This window comes from Desmodus rotundus, chromosome 12 (assembly GCF_022682495.2).
Source record: "Desmodus rotundus isolate HL8 chromosome 12, HLdesRot8A.1, whole genome shotgun sequence".
NCBI lineage: Eukaryota > Metazoa > Chordata > Mammalia > Chiroptera > Phyllostomidae > Desmodus > Desmodus rotundus.
The window spans coordinates 70,314,465-70,334,715 of record NC_071398.1 but is presented as its reverse complement, the minus strand read 5'-3'; the positions used below and the strand labels follow the sequence as shown (position 1 = coordinate 70,334,715).

Sequence of the window (20,251 nt, the reverse complement as noted above, 5' to 3'; positions counted from 1 at the left end):
TCATGCCCTGAGGAGCACAGCTTCAAACACGTAATTAATGTCAGGATTTGTAGATACTGATGCTATAAGGGACCTTTAGGGATAATTTAGTATATGTTTCCTGACTAGGAAGATGGTAGTAAGTCCCGAAATTAGCTAACCAGAGGGACTGCAGAGAATTCTTAAAGACCAGATCTTCCTAAGAACAGCCCATTAGGTCAGATGACCTGTCTCTTCAGGCAGGGGCCAGACAGATGATGTGTGTTAGTCCCCTCCACCTCAGAGATGCCAGGATTCTGATTCTGTGAATTCATGAATATCTGTCCCTATTACCCTGTGAGTCTACTGGACTACTATTGCATGAATACACAGGCTTCTGATTCTATGAGCTTGTGTCCAAAGAGAAAAATAGGTTTGAAGATAACCCTGTGAGTCACCCTGGCACTTGTACCAGTCATCTGACTTCACCATGCCTTGCCTTCCTAGCCTATAAAATGGGCAGGGCACAACCCACCCACCTGTTTTGGTGGCACATGGAAACAGCATCTCTCACCAGGGATGTTAGTGCTGCCTGAAGATGTCAAACCCATTAGTGAGAACCTGACCCCAGGGAGCAGGAAGTGAGCCAATCAGAGCTCACAGATGGCACAAGACACACAAATTGGCTAATAACAGAATGGACGCTCACCACATGGAGGAAGGAAGCTGGTCTAGGGTGCACTGTCAGTGTAAAGCATCCTCATTCATTCATCCATTTATATGTTTGTCTAGTCAGTGGTCCCCAGGTCCTATGCTAGAGCCAGGTGTTATACAGTGAACGCATCCACAGTTACCACTGCGTGGAATTACATAAAGTCTATTGGGGATAACTCTGTGGATGGCTAGGATGTGGAAATGCACATTTCCTTTGTAGAATAGTCTTCTACAATCATAGACTGTCCCAGGAGGGGCCTCATCAAACTATTTTAGAGTGGAAGAGCCATTGACAGATGATTGGATAAAGAAGAATGTGATATATAGCCTGATGTTTTATGAAGGAAAGAGAAAATTTCATTCCATTATATATTCCATTATATATATCACAGTATATATATATTCCATTGTTATATAAAAAAGATGTCATAAAAAGATGAAATATTGTCATTTGTGACATTATGGACCTTGAGCATGTTATGCCAAGCGAAACAAGTCAATGGAAAAAGACAAAAAACATATGATTTCACTCATATGTGGAATATGAAACAAAAAGTAACAAAGGAACTAATAAAACAAGAAACCCCACATAGCTAACAGACAGCAGAATGGTGTTTACCAGAGGGGAAGAGGGGCAGGGGTAGAGACTAAACTCTGGGTGGGGAGCACACATTAGAGTACACAGATGTCAAATTATAATCTTGTACACCTGAAAATTGTATGTTGTTAACCCTTGTTACCTCAATAAATTTACTGAAAATAATTTAGAGTAGAAGACACAGCAGGAATCACCCTGTGAGGCAGTGACAGAACCAGGACAAGGGCTTTGTTCTATTTGTGCTTTGAACACTCTCTCTCGTTCATGTGCCCTGAAATGGCTGGCCTTCCAGGGCATTTTCTTCCTGGTAAAGTGGAGCTGTCCCATCCTGCGTGTGAGATAGTGGGCCTCTTGGCTGTGTCTATTAGGTGCTGAAAGGTATGTTTTCTAAAACATCATGGATTTTAATACCAGAAGCAGCATGTTGTGGTAGGAAAAATCAGTAAAATCTTAAGTCTCTTATTCCTGGGTTCAAATTCTGAACCTATCACTTCCAGTTGTGTGAGCCTGGACACATTTGTTTGTTTGTTTACTTATTTATTTGAGACACTATTATGGGGATGAAATTTGATAAGTTATGCCATGTAAAGTGTCTGGCCCCAATAAAAGGTCATCCCTTTTCTCTTTCCTTCATAAAACATCAGGCTTGGGTATTAATGGAGGGGGAAGAGCAGGCACTGAAACATCCTGAAACCACATTTCTCCTCACACCATCCCCTTGGGGAGAGGGACTGGTGGGCTTCACAGAGGAAGCTAAGGAGTGTTACAAGCCCACCAGAAGCACGAATGGCAGGAGGGAACAGGAAACTTTCCAAGCCGGGGGAGGATCTCCCCTTCTTGCCTCCACCAAATTGTTCAGGGACAGACCTTAAAAGACCTGGTTTGGAGTGGGAAATGTTTATGAAGTAGTAGGGGTTTGTGTTGTGGGTTTTTTTTTTTTAATTAAGGAAACTTTAGAGCATAAAGGCTTATGGGTCCTAGGGTATTTGAGGATCCATTGTGGACAAATGCAGAAGCACCTTTCAGCTGAGAGGCCACAAGCATCATGGTGGGGCCTGGGTTGGCTGATTTGAGGGCATGGCCATTGGGAACCAGTGCTAGACTCAGGAGCAAGATAACTTTCTATAGTGGGCAACTCAACATACCTTTGTGGAAAGAACATGGAAAGAACTTGTCTGAAACTAGACAAGCTTGGGTCCGAATGATATCCCACTTCCTACCAATGGGATGATCTTGGTGAAATTGTTAGGTCTTTGGGTCTTATTTTCCTTTCTGTAAAACATAGCCTATACCACAGGGTTATTGTGAAGATCAAATGAAGTAACAGATAAAACAGTAAGACAGCATTCAGTACATAGTAAGTTCTCAATACATATAATTTCTACCTCTCTTCCTATATACACTGCACTGGGGAAAGGAAATGAGGCAGAGATTCAGGGATAATGCTATGTCCAGAAACAAGAGACAATGGATCATAGTGATAAAGATCATGGTTTATGAAAACTAACTTCCCACATTTAAATTCTAGCTTCTCTACTTACTTGCTTGTGACAATAGGTAACTTCGTTAGTCTTTCAGGGCCCCAGGGATAGGGCCATCTATAAGTGTGTGCACCTCATGAACTGTTTGGCATGTAAAGAGAATTCAACTAAAAGTTAGGGTCTACTGTTATTGTTATCACACAGTGCTCATTTGGCTGGAATTCTCCCTGTGCAGGGCTCTTGGGGATCTGGGCATGGAAATGAGGTTCAGAAAGATGAGGATAGGGAGGTCATGGGGCATGAGACAGTGAGGACAGATAGCCTAGATACAGATCCTAGAGGCTGGGATCATCAAGAACTCACCTAGTTTCCCAAATAAACTTAGAATAACCTGTCAGCCTATGGAACAAACCATTTCTGAGGGCCTTGCTGCCATACTGAAGCAGAGACTACTGAGCCAAACTCTTCCAGTGCAGCAGCCCAGACCAGCAAGAGCCACCGTGGAAACCCTCAGAAAGAACACACCATTTAGGCTGAGAAGATGCTATCGTAGCTTCTGGCACAGCAAATGATAAATTGAGCCTCTAACCACATTTTGGAGAAGTCCATGAAGACTCAAGCAACCTAGAAACATCTTAATAGGGATAGATCTCATCTCCTAACTTCTTGTATAAGAAGACTGACTTGTTTCATGAAGAAAGTATCAGGAATCATTTATCTCATGTTCAGGAAAATTCAATCAAGCAGAGACATGCCCTGACTATGACTTAAGAGCCAGGCACACTGGGCAGGAATCTCATCAATGCAACACCAGCCCTTGTCCTCGTGATCACTGGTGCTTCATTCAGATGCCATTAAATTGCCTCACTATTGCCCTATAAAAGGTCTCCCCAATACCAGATCCTCCGATTACTGGCTTCTTCCAGTCTTGCTCCTGTCAGCAAAGAGGGTAAGTCTCTGCACCAGGGATAATGATGTAGCATGAGAAACTTGTTGAAGCTGGCATGGAAAACTTCAGGGTGAGGGTGGTCAGGACTAGGCACTGAGGGTAGCTGCTGAAGGAAGCTGATGGCAGTAGCTGGTAGGAATGAGCTTGGAGGATTGAGGGAGAGGAAGAGGTATGAGTGGAGCCATTAGGCCTATGGGAAAAGGGATTTTCAGAGAACTAGGTCACTGTTCTCTCTCTCTGAGTACAGTTATGCCGCCCTCTGTTGGGTCCATTAATGAGGTAAAAAGATAGTCTAGCTGACGTAAAGAGCAATGGTGGAGACTTACTCAAATTCGGCCTTGTTAGGGTCTGTCAGGCTCAGCTTGAGACTCATGTTGGCTTGGGGTCTATGGACGTGAAATTGCCTTCCTTGGGCATGCCTGGTTGGGCAGGAGGAAGGAAAGCCACTGTTGAACAAATTGATGGCAAAGTAAAATCAGTGGGAAACAACAATTTTCCAAGAAGAATTTATAATGGAGACACTAAAATGAGTAAGGGGAGGGGAGGCTTAGAGAGTTGGGTAGAAATGTAAACATCACTGGTTCAAGCCCTTCATTTTCCATTATGGAAACTGAAGCCCAGTGGTGAGTGGTGTCTTATCCAAAGTCACACAGCCAGATAAAAGAACAAGAGCTGAGCCTAAGGTGGCTGAGTCCACCTTAATGCCTGGTTGACAGCTTCTGGATGCCTGTGACCTTCTTGAAAGGCTATTGCTGCTACAGGTACCCCTGGAAATCTCCTTAGTTCTGATGAAAACTTTCCTTTCAGATTTTGCAAAGCCACAGAAAGATGTGTGACCAGCAGAAACAGGTGCAGTTCCCTCCATCTTGTGTGAAAGGATCGGGATTGGGGGCTGGGCAAGGTGCCAAAGTTACTACTGTGAAAGGCGTGGCTCCGTGCTCAACTCAAACCTATGTGACATGCCAAGCTCCATGCCAGACAACCTGTGTGAAGTGCCCACCTCCATGCCCAACTCAAACCTATGTGGCATGCCAAGCTCCATGCCAGACAACCTGTGTGAAGTGCCCACCTCCGTGCCCAACTCAAACCTATGTGAAATGTGCAACTCCATGCCAGACAACCTGTGTGAAGTGCCCAGCTCCGTGCCCAACTCAAACCTATGTGAAATGTGCAACTCCATGCCAGACGCTTGTGAAGTGCCCTGCTCCATGTCAGACCACCTGCGTGAAGTGCCCAGCTCCATGCCAGACCCAGAGATACTATGTTCAGTACACTTCTCCTTGCCAGACCTACTACGTTCAGGCTCCTGCAAGTGGCTCGGCCACCCTGTCCTGTGTCCCTGATCCATGCTCTGCTCCCTGTTCTACCAGCTACAGCTGCCTGGCTCCCCGGACCTTCGGAGTGAGCCCCCTCCGACGCTGGGTCCAACGACCCCAGGACTGCAATTCAGGATCAGCTGGCTGCTGTGAGAATTCTGGATGCTGTAGCTCTGGGTGCTGCAGCTCTGGGTGCTGCAGCTCTGGGTGCTGCAGCTCTGGGATAGGCTGTTTGGGAATTATTCCCATGAGGTCCCGAGGTCCTGCATGCTGTTGTGATCATGAGGATGACTGCTGCTGTTAAAAACAGAAAAACACCTTTGCTTCCGAATTCACTGTCTGCTCTACCTTCTAGAACTTCAGTAGCCCCTGGGCCCCTGCCCGTCTTCCCAGTGATGTAGAACCTCATTGCTTCACCCCCACACTTTGCTTCTTTATCAAGGCAGCCTGCCAGAGTTAGCACAACCCCCAAACTTTGGTAAGAATAAAGCTTTGAATGCAACTCAGTGACTTCTGTCTGTGTATTTGGTCCACGTTTTTCCATTGGAAATTCTACTGCCTTCCTCTCTTACTCTTTCTTCTCAGCTAGAGGAAAGGTCTGCATGGACATGACCAAGCAGACTGAGCTGGTGCAATTCCAGCGGGGGATCCCTGTGCATTCTAGAATGCTGTGAGTACACTTCCTTCTGAAAGTTAGCAGCCTGTGAGGGTGGATACTTGAAGGCTGAGGGATGCTTCTTGCCTGCCCTGTGATTAGTATGAGGAGAGGGTTTGGCCATGATGAGGTCCTCAGGGTAGCATGTTCTCTGAATGTAAGTAAACTCAAAGTTCATCTTCCTGTATATTTAAGGAATGTGAAATCAGATCTGCTCAAGAGGATCACTGGATGATGTCCCTACTACTGTGCGAGTGTCTGGAACCCATGGTGGCTTTGTGGGTCACATTTTCTCATCTGATAGGCTTGCCTTCCTGTGGCCATAGGGTAAAGTTCTGAGGAAAGAGGCTAGCACTCTCTGAAGGAGGTAGACATTCCCTGTGTCAGCCCTGGGGAGACAGCCCTGAAAGGAAGTGAGAAGTCTCCAAAGTGAAGGTGAGCCTCGTGGGACAAGCATCTGGGTCCCAAGGCCAGTCAGCCTTCCTCAGTAGCATGTCCTTTTCCATTGCTTTGCTAACTCTAAAGGCTTTGGAGTGGACTTTAAAAACTAGAAACTGTGAACACACGCATTTAAAATATAGGTAGAGGGACAACTGCTATTCAAAGCAGCCCCAGCCCCATGAGGCCTGGGGCATGAGCATAGGAGACAAGATGTTTGGCACACACATAAACAAATGGATGGACAAGATCAGGCAATCTCGTGTTTGCCTCTAAGCAAGCTATGCTGAGTCTTCCTGGGACAGACACAGAAGGTCATCTTGAATGTTATGCTGCCTTTGCACATCTAAATAACCTTTGGCTCCACAAATCAGACTGTCCCTCCCTTCAAAGTCTCGAACTTGCTGCTCAGTCACTGGACAGCCATTCAGAGTTGGGCACATCCTTACCCAGGACCGTGATTTTCTCTTGTATCATCAAGTGGCACCTGTAATGTAGGAAGTCAAGTGCTATTTATTCTGCAATTAACATGAACATGTAATGCTTTCTACATTTATTGTTTAAAAATTAGATAAGTGTCACGAACTATGGAAAATGTTAGTAGTACAGAAATTTATGGATAAAAATTAAAAGTTACCTTTCGACTTCTAATTCCATATCATTTTCCAAGGATGATCATACTGAGTTTGGATTATATCCACCTATCTTTGTCTAGGAATCACTCATAGATAAGCCATACAGCGCTAAAATAAAATTCCTGAAGTGGTCTAGTTTTTGCAGAGAATGGCACACCAGAAAACCAGACTAGCACTGACGTATCAAAAAATAGTGTAAGGAAACGCTTCACTTTTCCAATTGCCTTTTTTTCTAAGTTGCTGCCTCCATTGCTTAGCAACAGTATTTGTTTCTCTGAAAAAAAATGGTGTAAGGAATCCAGTTCATAACCCATAATATACTTTTAAAGCCCCATTTTCCCTCCTCTTCATGTCTCCCATATCCCACAGCTGCTCAGGAGCCACTCAGTAAATGCCCTCAAATGCTAACATCCAGGCATTGTGGCTTCTTTTATCTCTTTCTTTCCTCACCCTCTCCTTTTTCCTCCCTACCTGACTCAGGCCTGGTCCTAGTTGTTTAGCCTAGTTGGCTCTCTGGCTCCTTTGTTAATTTGCTCTCTTCTTTATCATGATCCTGAGATTCTCTGTTCCAAAGGAGGTGACCCAAGAACAAGAACCTCTCTTTTTTTCTTCAGCTGTTATAACTCTCCAGCCTGTTCTTTTGATTGTGTCTAGGGAGGGGGGCTGAGATTAAACTGGCTATGGGAGACTGAGCAGCCTGAGACCAGGACTCCAGAGGCCCTCATGAACCTGGCCAGTCTGGAAGGTCTGGAAGAAACTTTTAGGTCTGATTTTCATTCATTCATTGATTTTGTTCTAGGCACCATCTTTACTATGTTGGAGTTTATAGCAGGTAGGAAGAATAAACAATCGAGTAATTCAGTACACCGGTGTTAAGACACATCTGATCAGAGCTATGAAGGAAGGTTACCAGGTACCCTGACAGCCTGTACATGCACATTTTACCTGGCCAGGGAGATCAGCAAGATTTCTCTGGGAAGGTGCAGCTTGATCCCAAGCTTGAGTGGGAGTTAAATAGGGAGCAGCAAGGGAAGGCTTCTCCAGGCAGAGGCAAGAGCACAGACTGGGCTCCATGGGAGGAGGGAGACTGGCAGAGTAAGGAGCTGATGGGAGAGAGTAAAGATGAGGCACAAAGGGCCTGGTGGGTCCTGCTACAGATGGCGTTGATGGAGGTGTCCATGGAGTCAAATCATTGCAAGGTTCTAAGCAAGCAGGTGAAACCGCATGACTTGTGCTTAGTAAAGTCTATTTTTCTTTGCAGAAAGAAATTCATATTTTTAGGGTATATAAAGAATAATCTAAAGAAATTACTGAGCAGCATTTGTTTACCTGGTTCTGTCCCAGCCCTGTCAGTTGTAACTTGTCTCTGGGTCCAATTCGCATAGCTGTAAAATGACAGCTTGGGCTGCACTGTGAGTAAGGTGCCTTCAAGTGTCAACAGTAAGTGACCTTTGCCTCCTAGTACAGGCACCTTCATACCACTGTACGATGCTGATGCTCTTTGTCTAAAATTTATGGTTCTCAAAGTGGCCTTCAGAATATTCAGTTTCAGGAGGGTTTTAGGTTAATCAAAAGTTCTACCATAGCCGGTGTTTTAAACTTTAAAAACTCTTAATGCATTGTTGCTTATATAAAACAATCCAGATTTCCTAACTCCTACAATATTTATATAGGACATACTATGAACAATTTAAAGAATGACAAGTGCAGACAGTGGAGCCAAACCCCTGGGATGCTGCTGTCCTGGGATCTCAGATGAATCTCCTTTTACATAATTTTTCTAGAACAGGAAAATTTGCTGAATAGAATTCAAACTCCCCTTCAGAGTGTGTGATATTTTTCAATGATGTTTTCTTTTTCAGGAAAATGCCTATGCAAAAATTACTGAAAAAGGTAGGTTAATACATAGAGATAGATTTCATAATATTTCCCACAGTTAAATAAATATATAGCCATATACATTACTTTTTTATCTTATAATATATTACACATATGTTGTATATGAATGCATATTGATATTATTAAATATTCATAAGAAAAATGACTTAAATCTATTCTTGACACCTACAGAGAAGGGCAGAGGGAATTGGTCTTTATTTATTGAGGGCCTACGATGTGCTGGGCACTGTGTTAGTAGTCAGTGTGCATGTGAAGCTTCTCTTATGTGGGCAGTGAGATGACTGATGTAAACTGCCTGGCAGGTATGGGGGAGCAAAAACCAGTTTGTGGTAAATCCGGCATTTGAGTCAGACAGGTCCAGTTTCCTAACCCTATGACTTTAGATGAGTTATATGATCTCTCCATTCAGTGGGAGTGTGTCTGATTAAACTGCCTGACATAGTACCCAGTGAATATTAGGTCCACAATGTGTTAAGCCATTTTCTTGTTCTTGGTTGGAGGGGGTTTGTCAGTAAATCTGAAAGGCAACTTAGAGAGTAAGTGAGTGACAATCATATCAAATGAAAAGTTTTAAGGGATTCTCATGGTTTGGAATTTTATAGTTGTAAGTTAAATGCAATGAGAGAAGGTTTCTTTATGGATAAAATTAAGAAAATGTGTAAACCGACATTACAAATACCTGTTATTCCCCAGCTTCTCCCACCTCTGTTCTTAACCCTGCTCTGCCACAACTCTTTTTGTAACATTGAATAAGACACTTCACCTCTTTGGGTCTCAATTTCCTCCTATATAAAATGAGGAAGTTGGATGAGACAATCATTAGAAATCTCTTCTATCTCTGATAGTCTGTATTTCCAATTCTTTCAATCTACCTCAAAGTTCAGAGAAGTATTCGTCCAAGAAAATAGAAATGGGTATGGTTTGATGGGTAACTAGTTTCATCCCTTCAGTGGGAATAAAGCACCCAGAGTGGGCACCCAGATAACATAATAGCTTCTCCCCTGGGCTCAGTGCTTGACAAGAAAGGAATATAGGCCAGGTCCTCAGACAGAAATTGGCTGGGAAAATGTCACAATCAGATGTCATTCCTTATCATTGATGTAAGCATCTCCACCCAGCTAATGGTTGCTGAAGACTTGATTAACAAGGCAACTGTGTGAGACAGGTGGGTGTTGGAGGGGGCTGGGCCACGGGGTAAGGCAGAGGGGGTGGAATAATATGTACTGCACCAAAGGGATGAGAAAGATTGACAGTGATTAATATTTACAGAAGCCCTTATGGCCAGCTTCGTGTTCAACTCACATAGATGGTCTTCTGATACACCTGTTCATCTTAACCTATTAAACCAGGCACTCTGTTATACATAGGGACTGGGTCCCATTTGATTTGATGTCCTCAGAGCCTGGCACAAGGTGAGACTCAATATATTCTTGTCATATAAAAAAATGAAACCTCCTGATTTATGTGCCTATCCAATGGGAATTTCCTGGATTGTTTGAATCCAGTGTGATTACCTAGGGAGCACTAGAGAAGACTCATAGGCATGGTTTCTATGGACTTCTCAGTCAGAAAAGGGTCAATCTGAATACTACCTGCTGCTCATTGAGCCTACCTTGTGCTAAACATTCCACAAACCACACCTCCAACCATCAGACTCAGATACTGCCCTGCCCCAGCTCCTCACCCTACTCTGCTTCAATTTTCTTCCTACACCATTTTACTACCTAATACTACATTACATATTCATTTGTTTATCATTTTGTCTTTCCACTAGATTGAAAGCAACTTGAAGGCAGGGTCTTTTGTATCTTATTCACTGCTGTACCCCCAGTGCCAAGAACAATGTTTGGCCCACAACAGTTAATACATATTTATTAAAAGGATGATTGAACCTCATTTAATCTTCACCATTATCTAAAAGGTAGTTACAATTTTTATCCTCATTTTATAGCTGAGAGTAGTGAGCCTTCTAATAAATAACTGATCTAAAGTCACACCAATCATAGCTCAGATTTCACTCAGCCTTACTTTGAAGCCTTTGTTCTTCACCAATAAGTGGTTCTGCCCACTGTTTATAATTTGAGCTCCTGCATGTGGGTTTCAGTGCCTTTATGACAGTCGAGGATCTGCTTCTATCAGTGTGGTTTTTTTTGTCTTCAATTTCTCTTTACTTTACTTTTGTGTTTCCTTTGCACTTTGGGTCTCTTTTTAAATATCACCAATCATAATAACCAAAAACCAATGCAAAATTTAGTTTGCATGCTCATTTTGAATAACAGAACGATTTCAAGCCCATTATCTCATTTTAAAAAACAAATGTATGCAACAGGATTGACATCACTACTGCTTTGATGTAACAGACAAGGAGCCTGAAGCTCAGAGAGGTTAAGTAACTTGATCCAAATGACCAGCATGTGGTGGAGCAAGACTCAAACTGGGAGCTTTGTACATAGATCTTATTCTCATTTTCTAGACAGCTGTTGTTCACTTGGGTCTCTCCATTTTCTACATTCTTCTGTTTCCTCATCCTCTGTTCCTTGCCCCCCTTGACTCTCATGTCCCTCAAAATAAGGTTATTTTTTCTAAGACAAACCTCCTGAAGGCCTGCATTCACACCATCCCCACAATTGGGGACCTATGGTCTGGGGATAAATCCAGGTGGCTGTGGAAAGCCCAGGCAGAGGAGATGGCCTTACGTCTCAGGAATTACCTGCCTTATTCACACACTGGAACTCTCACCTTCTGATTCCACACTTCCAGGAAAGGTTTACTCACTCATTGAATAAACAGTATTGGATGCATGTTCTGTCCTTGGGGCTGGGTGCAGGGAGGAGTGCTAAGTGCTGGGAACACAAGATGAATAAGGCATGGTCTCTGCTTTCGAGGGGTTCACAGTCTTTTGGTAGACACAGCACATCAAACAGCAAAACTGAAATGATAAGTACAGCAAGTAAGGCATAGAGGAAAGACACTCAACTTACCTTGCAGGGGGAGTCTAGGGTCAGGGCAACATATGAAAAGTTTATTATGAAATTTAGGCCAGAGATAAGCAATACTTCAGCTAAGGAGGGGACAGTGAGGGGTCACTGACCTGAACATGTACTTTTAGCAACATGTTCAGTTGCTAAAAAGTTCAACATGTACTTTTAGACTTTTGAAAGCCTAGGATGCAAGTGCCTCTCTCCAGAGATGATCTGTAATGGCTTCTGCCAGGAGACCAGGGGGTTCCTGTTCTAGTACCACCTTTACAAGGCAGATGGATAGAAGGGCCTGGTTTCCTTCAGGGTCAGCCTTACCCTGAGCAAGCCCAATTTACTCAGGAGGGTCTTTTGGTAGAGCTCCCAGCCTGTGGGGGAGCCTCCCTCACCAAACAAAGTCACCAAAAGAAAAAGTTGATTAGTTTGATTTTACCCTTAGGGCAAAAGCAGCTTCCTTACTCTGCTATAGTCTCTCTAATTTCTATTTTCTTTCATTTTTCTTTAGTTTTTGCCTGGTAATTTATATTTCTATCATGTGTATGAGTGTACATATATACACATGAGAATAAGAAATATACATGTACACATGTGAATATAAATAAATAGATTTTATTCATCATTTTGATTGTTTTTATTACGATAGTTTATCAGCATAATATGGGCTGACATTATTGAAAACCGAAGGTTAGATCAGAGTGTCCTAAATAATGTTCCTATAAAAACAAGTGTAAAGAAAGGTTCCCATGTTTAAATGCATCAGGAAACAATACATTGTTTGAAACATTACATTGTAATGAGCTTCCTGCATGTGATTGAATAATAAAGGGTCTGAGGTCTTGCTCCAGAGAAACTTCGTGTTTCTGACCTAATTTGACTCCACCTTCTGTGTGTGCATGTATGTGTGCCAGTGTGATGTGCATTTACAGAAATACTACATTGAACACATGGATTATGGAACAGTTTCCCGAAGAAGATACCGGTGTCCAGCAGTTGCATGCTTCCCATGCCATTGTGGAATGTGGCCTCAGAAAGCTCTGTATCTTCAAAGATCTGAGCTACTGTCTCAATAGAGATCAGGAAAAAGACCCACATATTTCCAATTCTTATGATATTCACATTATCACACAGTTTCACATACTTGGGCTGTTTCTGGGTCATTGGATGTTTAGTAGAGCCACCTCATGACACAGTTATGAAATATTTGTTGATGTTTATCACAGATGCAGGAAAAAAACAGTCAGCATCTACTATGTGCTGGACATTGGCTGGGTGTTTTCCCATTATTTAAACTCAATTATAATGAATAAAAATTACCTACAGACAGCAACTGATAGGTATCCTCTCAATTCCAACAATCTGAATGTCAATCCCTTTATAATATAGAGTGTATCGGGTGAAGTTTACACTGCAAGCAACACTCAGTGTGGTAGAGTGGAAAAAGTGCAGATAAAAAAAAGTGCTGTAGGGTCAAATGTTTCCAGAGTACAGGTTTATCTTTACTACCTGCTAGTTCAGTGATGTTCACTGAACTAAAAGGAATATTTAATTTACTTTTTAATTGTGGTATATAGCATTATATACCACCACATATATATCCTATTATATATATGACATTATATAGTTATATATAGCATTATATATATGTCATATAGCATCATAGCATATAATGCTATATGACAGATAGCATTACTTTAGTTTCAGGTAAAAACATAATGATTCAATATTTGTATGTATTGCAAAATGATCACCACAATAATTCTAGTTAACATTCATCACCATACATAGTAACAGACTGTTTTTCTTGTGATGAGAACTTTTAAGATATGCTATAGTTATCATGCTGTATATTACATTCCCACAACTTATTTATTTAATAACTGGAAGCCTGTACCTTTTGCGCCCCCTTCATTCATTTTACACCTACTGCCTCCCCCACCTCTGACAATCAATATGTTCTCTGTATTTATGAGCTTGGTTCTTCTTTTCTTTCTTTCTTTTTTTTTTTAAAGATTCCCATATAAGTAAGATCATAACCATATTGGTCTTTCTTTGTCTGGCTTCTTTCACTCAGCATAATGCCCTCAAGGTACATCCACATTGTAGCAAATGGCAAGATTTTATTCTTCTTATCACTAATAATATTATATTTTATATATGTAGCACATTGCCTTTATCCATTCATCTCTTAATGAACACTTAAGTTGTTTCCATATCTTGACTTTTGTAAATAGTGCTGCAATGAACATAAGGATGTATGTATCTTTTTGAGTTTTCATTTTCTAGTGTTTTCATTTTCTTCAGATATATATTTAGAAGGGGAATTGCTGGATTATACGGTAGCTCTAGTTTTAATTCTTTGAGGAACTTCCATACTGTTTTCCATAGTGGCTATACCGATTTACATTCCAACCAGCAGCACACAAAGATTTCCTTTCCTCTGCATCCTCCCCAACACTTGTTATTTCTTGTCATCTGCAAGTAGTGACAGTTTTCCTTCTTTTGATTTGGATGACTTTTATTTCTTTTTCTTGTCTAATTGTTCTGGCTAGGACTTCCAATACTATGTTGAATAAAAGTGTTAAGAGTAAGCATACTTGTCTTGTTCCTGATCTCAGAGAAAAGCTTTCAGCTTTTTATTGTTAAGTATGTTAACTATAGGCTTGTCATATATGAACTTTATTATGTTGAGGTATGTTTCCTCTATACGCAATTTGTTGAGTGGTTTTTTTTTATCATAAATAAATTGTGAATTTTGTCAAATGCTTTTTTTGCATCTGTTGAGATGATCATATGAATTTTATCCTTCATTTTGTTAATGTGTCATATCATGTCTATTGATCTATGGACATTGAACCATCTTTGCGTCCCTGGAATAAATCCCATTTGATTGTGATATGTGATACTTTCAATGTTTTGAATTCATTTTGCTAATAATTTCTTGAGGATTTTTGCCTTTATGTTCACCAGGGGTTACGGCTTGTAATTTTCTTTTCTTGTGTGACCTTTCTGGTTTTGGTATTAGGGTAATCATACCCTTGTAAATGAGGTTAAAGTGTTCCCTCTTCTTCTGTTTCTTGAAAGAGCTTGATAAAATCGGTATTATTCTTCTTTGAATGTTGGAGAAGTCCAGGGAAGACATCTGGTCCTGGACTTTTGTTTGTTGGGAGATTCATTCTTGGTAGGCTGTATGTTTACAGAAATTTATCCATTTCTTTTGGTTGTCAAATTTGTTGGCATATAATTGTTTACAGTCATTTCTTATGATCCTTTGGTATCAGTTGTAATGTCTGCTCTTTTATTTATGGGTTTATTTAGAAGTTACTTATCTTATAAATGAAAGTTTGTAACCTTTGACCAACATCTCTTTTCCTCACATCCAGTCTCTGGTAACTATTCTACTCTCTGTTTCTATGAGTTCAACTTTTTTAGATTCTACATATAAGGGAGATCATACAGTATTTGGCTTTCTGTGTCTGGCTTATATTACTTAGCTAAATGTTCTCTAGGTTTATCCATGTTGTTGCAGATGGCAGAACTCTTTTCTTTTTTAAAGATAGATAATATTTCATTGTATGTGTATAAGTATATACACAAATAATGGAATTATATATATGATATGCAATAATATATATTATATATGATGTAAATCACACTTTCTTTGTCAATTTATCCATTAACAGACACTTAGGTCATTTCCATACCTTGGCTATTATTAACCATCATTTCTGAGACCTGCTGCCCACAGTTTTTGTTTTTCAGAAAGTTTGTGTTTTCTCACTCATTTCCTTTTTCCTGGTGAGTGTCTGCCCATGAATGAAGATATCTATGGAAAAGGGACTATATTCTGTATTTCTGGGTGGAGTTATCTAGTCATGTATCCTCAGCGAGAACAAGTACCTGACTCTGGAACAAAAGCAGGTAAAGTGTGCTCTTCACTCATTTTCCTGCATCTTCATGTCTGTGCCTTGATACAAATTTATATTTCTGCAAGTGTTTTAAAGAAAACAAAGGTATCTTTGTGGTTCAGAGTGGGATGAGGAGAGAAACTCTCAATCCTTCTTTAAAACATATTAAAATATCTTTAAAAGGGTAGGTTGTATACGGGAAAACCAGTTCATTTATTATTAAGTTTCATCAAAACTATATCTTAAAATCACTATTTAAAAAGAACTATTCTACTTTTAATTATGAGTTTGGAAAATGCATGTTTTAGTAAGAAATGAACCCTTAGTGGCATAAGGAACAATGGGAACTACTTAATTTAACATAAATTCATTTTACATAATCATTGTCCTGGTTGAGTCCATTGAACTATGCACATTTAACCACCACTGATATCAATTCTATTATATTTTTCATCAGTTATAATTCTCCTAAAAACAAATCTAATTTTTCCAGTCCATAAGTATTTTTTCTCTGAACTTCAGCAACATTCAGCATCATGAATTCAATTAGAGAATAATATGTGGTCCTTTAGTTCCATGTTAAATGCAGAGTCTCTGACATACAATCACCCCATATTACCCCCTCTTCCCCATTATTTTCATATCATTATACCTCTTACTTTGCACATCTCCATGTCTCACTCTGACACACTGTAGCTGTCCATACAGATCTCTGCACCAATCTTTCCCTTCTCCACCTCTGTTCATGTGCATTGCTCAAACTCTACCTTCAGTCAGTCACGCCTTAGTTTCACAGAGAGTAGCCTTGCCTATAATAGTCTCTATCTGCCTCATGTTAAAGTTAGTGAATTGTTTCCTGGCTGGGCCTTCCAGACAGTAAATTTTTATAAGACCATCTTCAAAGATAAGGGTAGTTTCCAAATCTCTCTGGATCCTCCCTATCACCTGATGCAATGCTTTTTTAATAGAATGGGTTTAATAAATGGTGTTGAATGAGACACACCTAACTCTCATTCTTGTTCCATATTTATCTTCAGAAGCCTCCACCTATGGCCTCAGTTGAGTCCAACAAAGAAAATAGGACAATAAAACTTCTATAATATCAGGTCTCCTTAGTGACAAGAAAATCATGCCAGACAGAATAATGTCTATTAAAATATCTAAACGTGTGAAATAATAATATTAATCAGAATAGTAGTAATAGTAATTGTAGGAGTAGCTACCACTTTTAGAATTCCAGCCACACACGTGGTGCTATGCTAAGTGCTTTAGAGGCAATATCTCATTTTTTTTGCTTACAAATGAGAACTATGATCACTATTTTGCAGGGCAAGAAACTGTAGCTTAGAAAATATAACTTGCTGAAGATGGCACAGCTTGCCCACAGAGTGGTACAAATCCAACTTACATCTCATTGACTCCAAAACTATCCTTTAAAACCAATACTCTGAAATATCTCCTATTCATCTTCAGTCAGCGCCTTCTTTTCTTTCAATCCTCTGTTCCTCCAGTGTCAGTTGTCACCTATCTTGACTGAAAGTTTGATTAGGGTCAGTATCACCCTCACTTTCATTAATTAGCATTAGATTTTGAAAAAACATTTTGAAAAACTCCAGTGCAAATCAAGGCCTCTGCAAACTGCTGCGGGTCTTTGACTCAGCGCCACACGTCTCACAGCCAGTCGGGCACCGCGACCCTATTTCGAGTGATATGCATTACAGCAGCGTTTTCTGCATTCTATTTTTCTACTTCATTGATCATTTATTCTTTGCACTTCCTGAAATAGTGATCTCTGCTTTCTCTGTACTACTCCTTTCAAAGTTATTATAAATAATTTCAGTCATCACCATTGAAATGACTATTTCTATTAAGTCACTAATGCCCTAAAACTTGCCAAATCTAATGAATGCCATCTATAGCATATGACAATGTGAGTGAGCACACTCTTCTTTTTTTTGAAATTTCATTTCTTATTTTTTTCCAAATTGCCATGATTTTTGTCTGAGTTTTCAAGACAGGTATTTTAACTTTCTTTCTTAGACTCCTAAATTTTTACATTTCCTTTGTCTACCCACTAAAAGTTGGAATACCCCCAATGATCTGTGCCCAGTTCTATCTTTCACTGTGTATCTCTCTCTTTTTTCAGCATGCTATCTTCTGTAGCAACCTTAGATACTCATACATCTTCAAATGGTTATTTAATTACCAAAGAACTAATCTGGTTTGTGATAGGTGGAGCCCTTCTGTATAAGACTAGTAAACCCTGGCAAACCCTTGTCAGAATATTTCTCTATTCCCTAAAACATGCCCCAGCTATGATGTTGCTCAATGACCTTAGTGGTAATTCCTTAATCACAGCCATTTAACCTTGTGTATGTTAATTAGTAGATTTTTAAGTAATGTCAACTTAAAGAAATCCACTCAGGTCTTATTTTATTTCTCTTCACTGTAGGAATTGATTGTTCCTATACAATACAATAGCTCAATAATATAGCTATTCTAATTCACAAGCACTTTCAGCTCTCACCTTCAATTTTGAAGCAAAAAGTCTGTTAGAACTTCCAAGCTCCTTCACATCTCAAGTTGCCTCTCCCCTCTGATGAGAGTACTGTCATCTCAATGAGTCTACTGCCCTTCAGGGGCCACCGCGCTTCTCAAAGTCTTTACTGTCATGCCCCCTATAGATTCTTTGTGGTCCACATTCTGCTCACCTGATATTATTTCCACAAAACTGTGCTCTCATATGTTTCTAAGAACTAAGATCTGGCATTAGTGAAAATAACATACACCTCCCTGGGAAACTGTCTTTCTACAAGGGGTTCTGGAGGCCAGCAGGCTGCCGTGCACCTGCCTGAGTTTGCCTAAGTGTCTCATAAATATCTCCCTTCCTCTTCCTGATATTTAATCTTCATCCTAAGTTTACTGTGCCACAATAATACGAAGATGTATAAATCATGCACAACTTTCAAGGGTTCCAAGTTTAGACAGACAAGTAGAAAGACTGTGAGATGGCACTGAGGTCCAAGCTATGAAAAACATGAACAAAAGATCAAAATCACATGGCACATAACAGAGTTCATTGCTTACAAAGAAGTCATCCTCCAAGACCATCTGCTCCTAAAAACAATCTGGATCATCTTTGTGTCACCAATATCTTGCAAAATTCTGGGCCCAAGGTAGACAAAATGTATTTCCTGACTTCCTGATACTGAATGAACAGATGCAGATGGAATGGCTGGCCTGTAGCAGGCCTGGGGAGCAGACATCTGGGTGTCTCTCCCTTCCAGGGTCCCTCGTGGCCCTGTGCAGGGAGATCCAGGAGCCCCAGGGCAGTGAGTGTGAGAACAGTCACATCATCCCTGGTTGTGAAAGTGACCGCTCTGCATACATGGGCTATGCCTCACTCCTGGGAAGACACTGGGCCCAGGTTAAAAGGGCTCCAGTGCTGAGTTCCTCAATCTCCTGCTCTGCCAGTGACAGCTCCTGCCTCCTCCACAGACCACGTGAGTTCTTGCAAAGGAGGCTGCAGGGGGACTGGAGTGCAAGAAGGGATGGGCAGAAGAAGGCAAGGAGAAGGAAGAAGTCATTCGGGGTGGGAGACATGAAGGGTCCTGCAACTCCCACAGGTCTTGGTTCTAAGTATCATCATGTTTTAATTTAATCTTTGGAAAACAAATGTCCTTGGATATGTCTTATCCATCTGACATCCTTGAGATTAAGGGTTAAAATTGAATATATTACATTGTGTCCTTTGGGGACAAGAAGGTTTATGTCATGGTGACTTTTGAGCCCATGTAGGGAGATGATCAACATACATATGGAAGCAAAGTAGAATAGGAGAGAGAATATTTGTTAAAGCTTGCTCTCCTCCATAGCAGTTTCCAAGTGCCATTGTAGGGCCTGGTTCATGAACCAGCTAGTTGTAGAAAGTAGGCTTCTATAAAAGCCAGAGGAGACAAAGGATAATGAATTCTTGAGATTTTGCACTGATTTCTTCTTTGTTTCTCTCAGGTTAACTGAGCTTCTTCTGAGATGTCCTGCCAGCAGAACTAGCAGCAGTGCCAGCCCCCTCCCAAGTGCACCCCCAAGTGCCCTCCCCAGTGCCCACCCCAGTGCCCAGCTCCTTGTCCCCCTCCAGTCTCTTCCTGCTGTGGCCCCAACTCTGGGGGCTGCTGTGGTTCTAACTCTGGGGGTGGTGGCTGCTGTTTGAGCCACCACAGGCCCCGTCTGTTCCACCGGCACCAACACCAGAGTCCTGACTGCTGTGAGTGTGAGCCCTCTGGGGGCTCTCTGGCTGCTGCTATGGCTCTGGAGGCTGCTGCTGAGCTGGGTCTTCCCCAAAGAAGAGCAGCAATGAGAAGATGCAAGGAATATGGACCCACTTCTCTGAACTTCCCCTCACTTTACATCCTCTCTTCTGTTCTGCATTTTGAGATGCCAAAACAATGAAGTCTTCTCACAGAGCTCTTCATAACTCCCTGGTTCCAAACCCCACACACCCCTCCATGGAATCATCACTCCCTAAATTCCACAATGAGAAAAATAAAGTTTCTTCTTCTAACAGCCCTCCTCCTTACTCTTGATCTCTCACCCACACAGCACCACCTTCCTGCACCCCTTCCCCTCCCCTGTGGATCAATGTTTCCCTGGGCAGTATCGCCCAATTCAGGTTCTGAACATACCAGAGAGCATGCTGCTTTGCACAGACAAACCCCAGGACAGAGA

At 41.3% G+C, this 20,251-nt stretch overlaps 1 protein-coding gene and 1 pseudogene across 1 annotated transcript; both read left to right on the top strand.

Moving 5' to 3' along the window:
* Window positions 1–4,528: 4,528 nt before the first annotated feature.
* On the top strand, window positions 4,529–5,320 carry KPLCE (KPRP N-terminal and LCE C-terminal like protein). Its single transcript, XM_024572864.2, has one exon. The coding sequence runs from the start codon at window positions 4,529–4,531 to the stop codon at window positions 5,318–5,320; it is 792 nt and encodes a 263-aa protein (XP_024428632.2).
* A 14,238-nt stretch (window positions 5,321–19,558) lies between these two features.
* Window positions 19,559–19,851, top strand: LOC139440405 (late cornified envelope protein 2A-like; annotated as a pseudogene).
* Window positions 19,852–20,251: the final 400 nt, after the last annotated feature.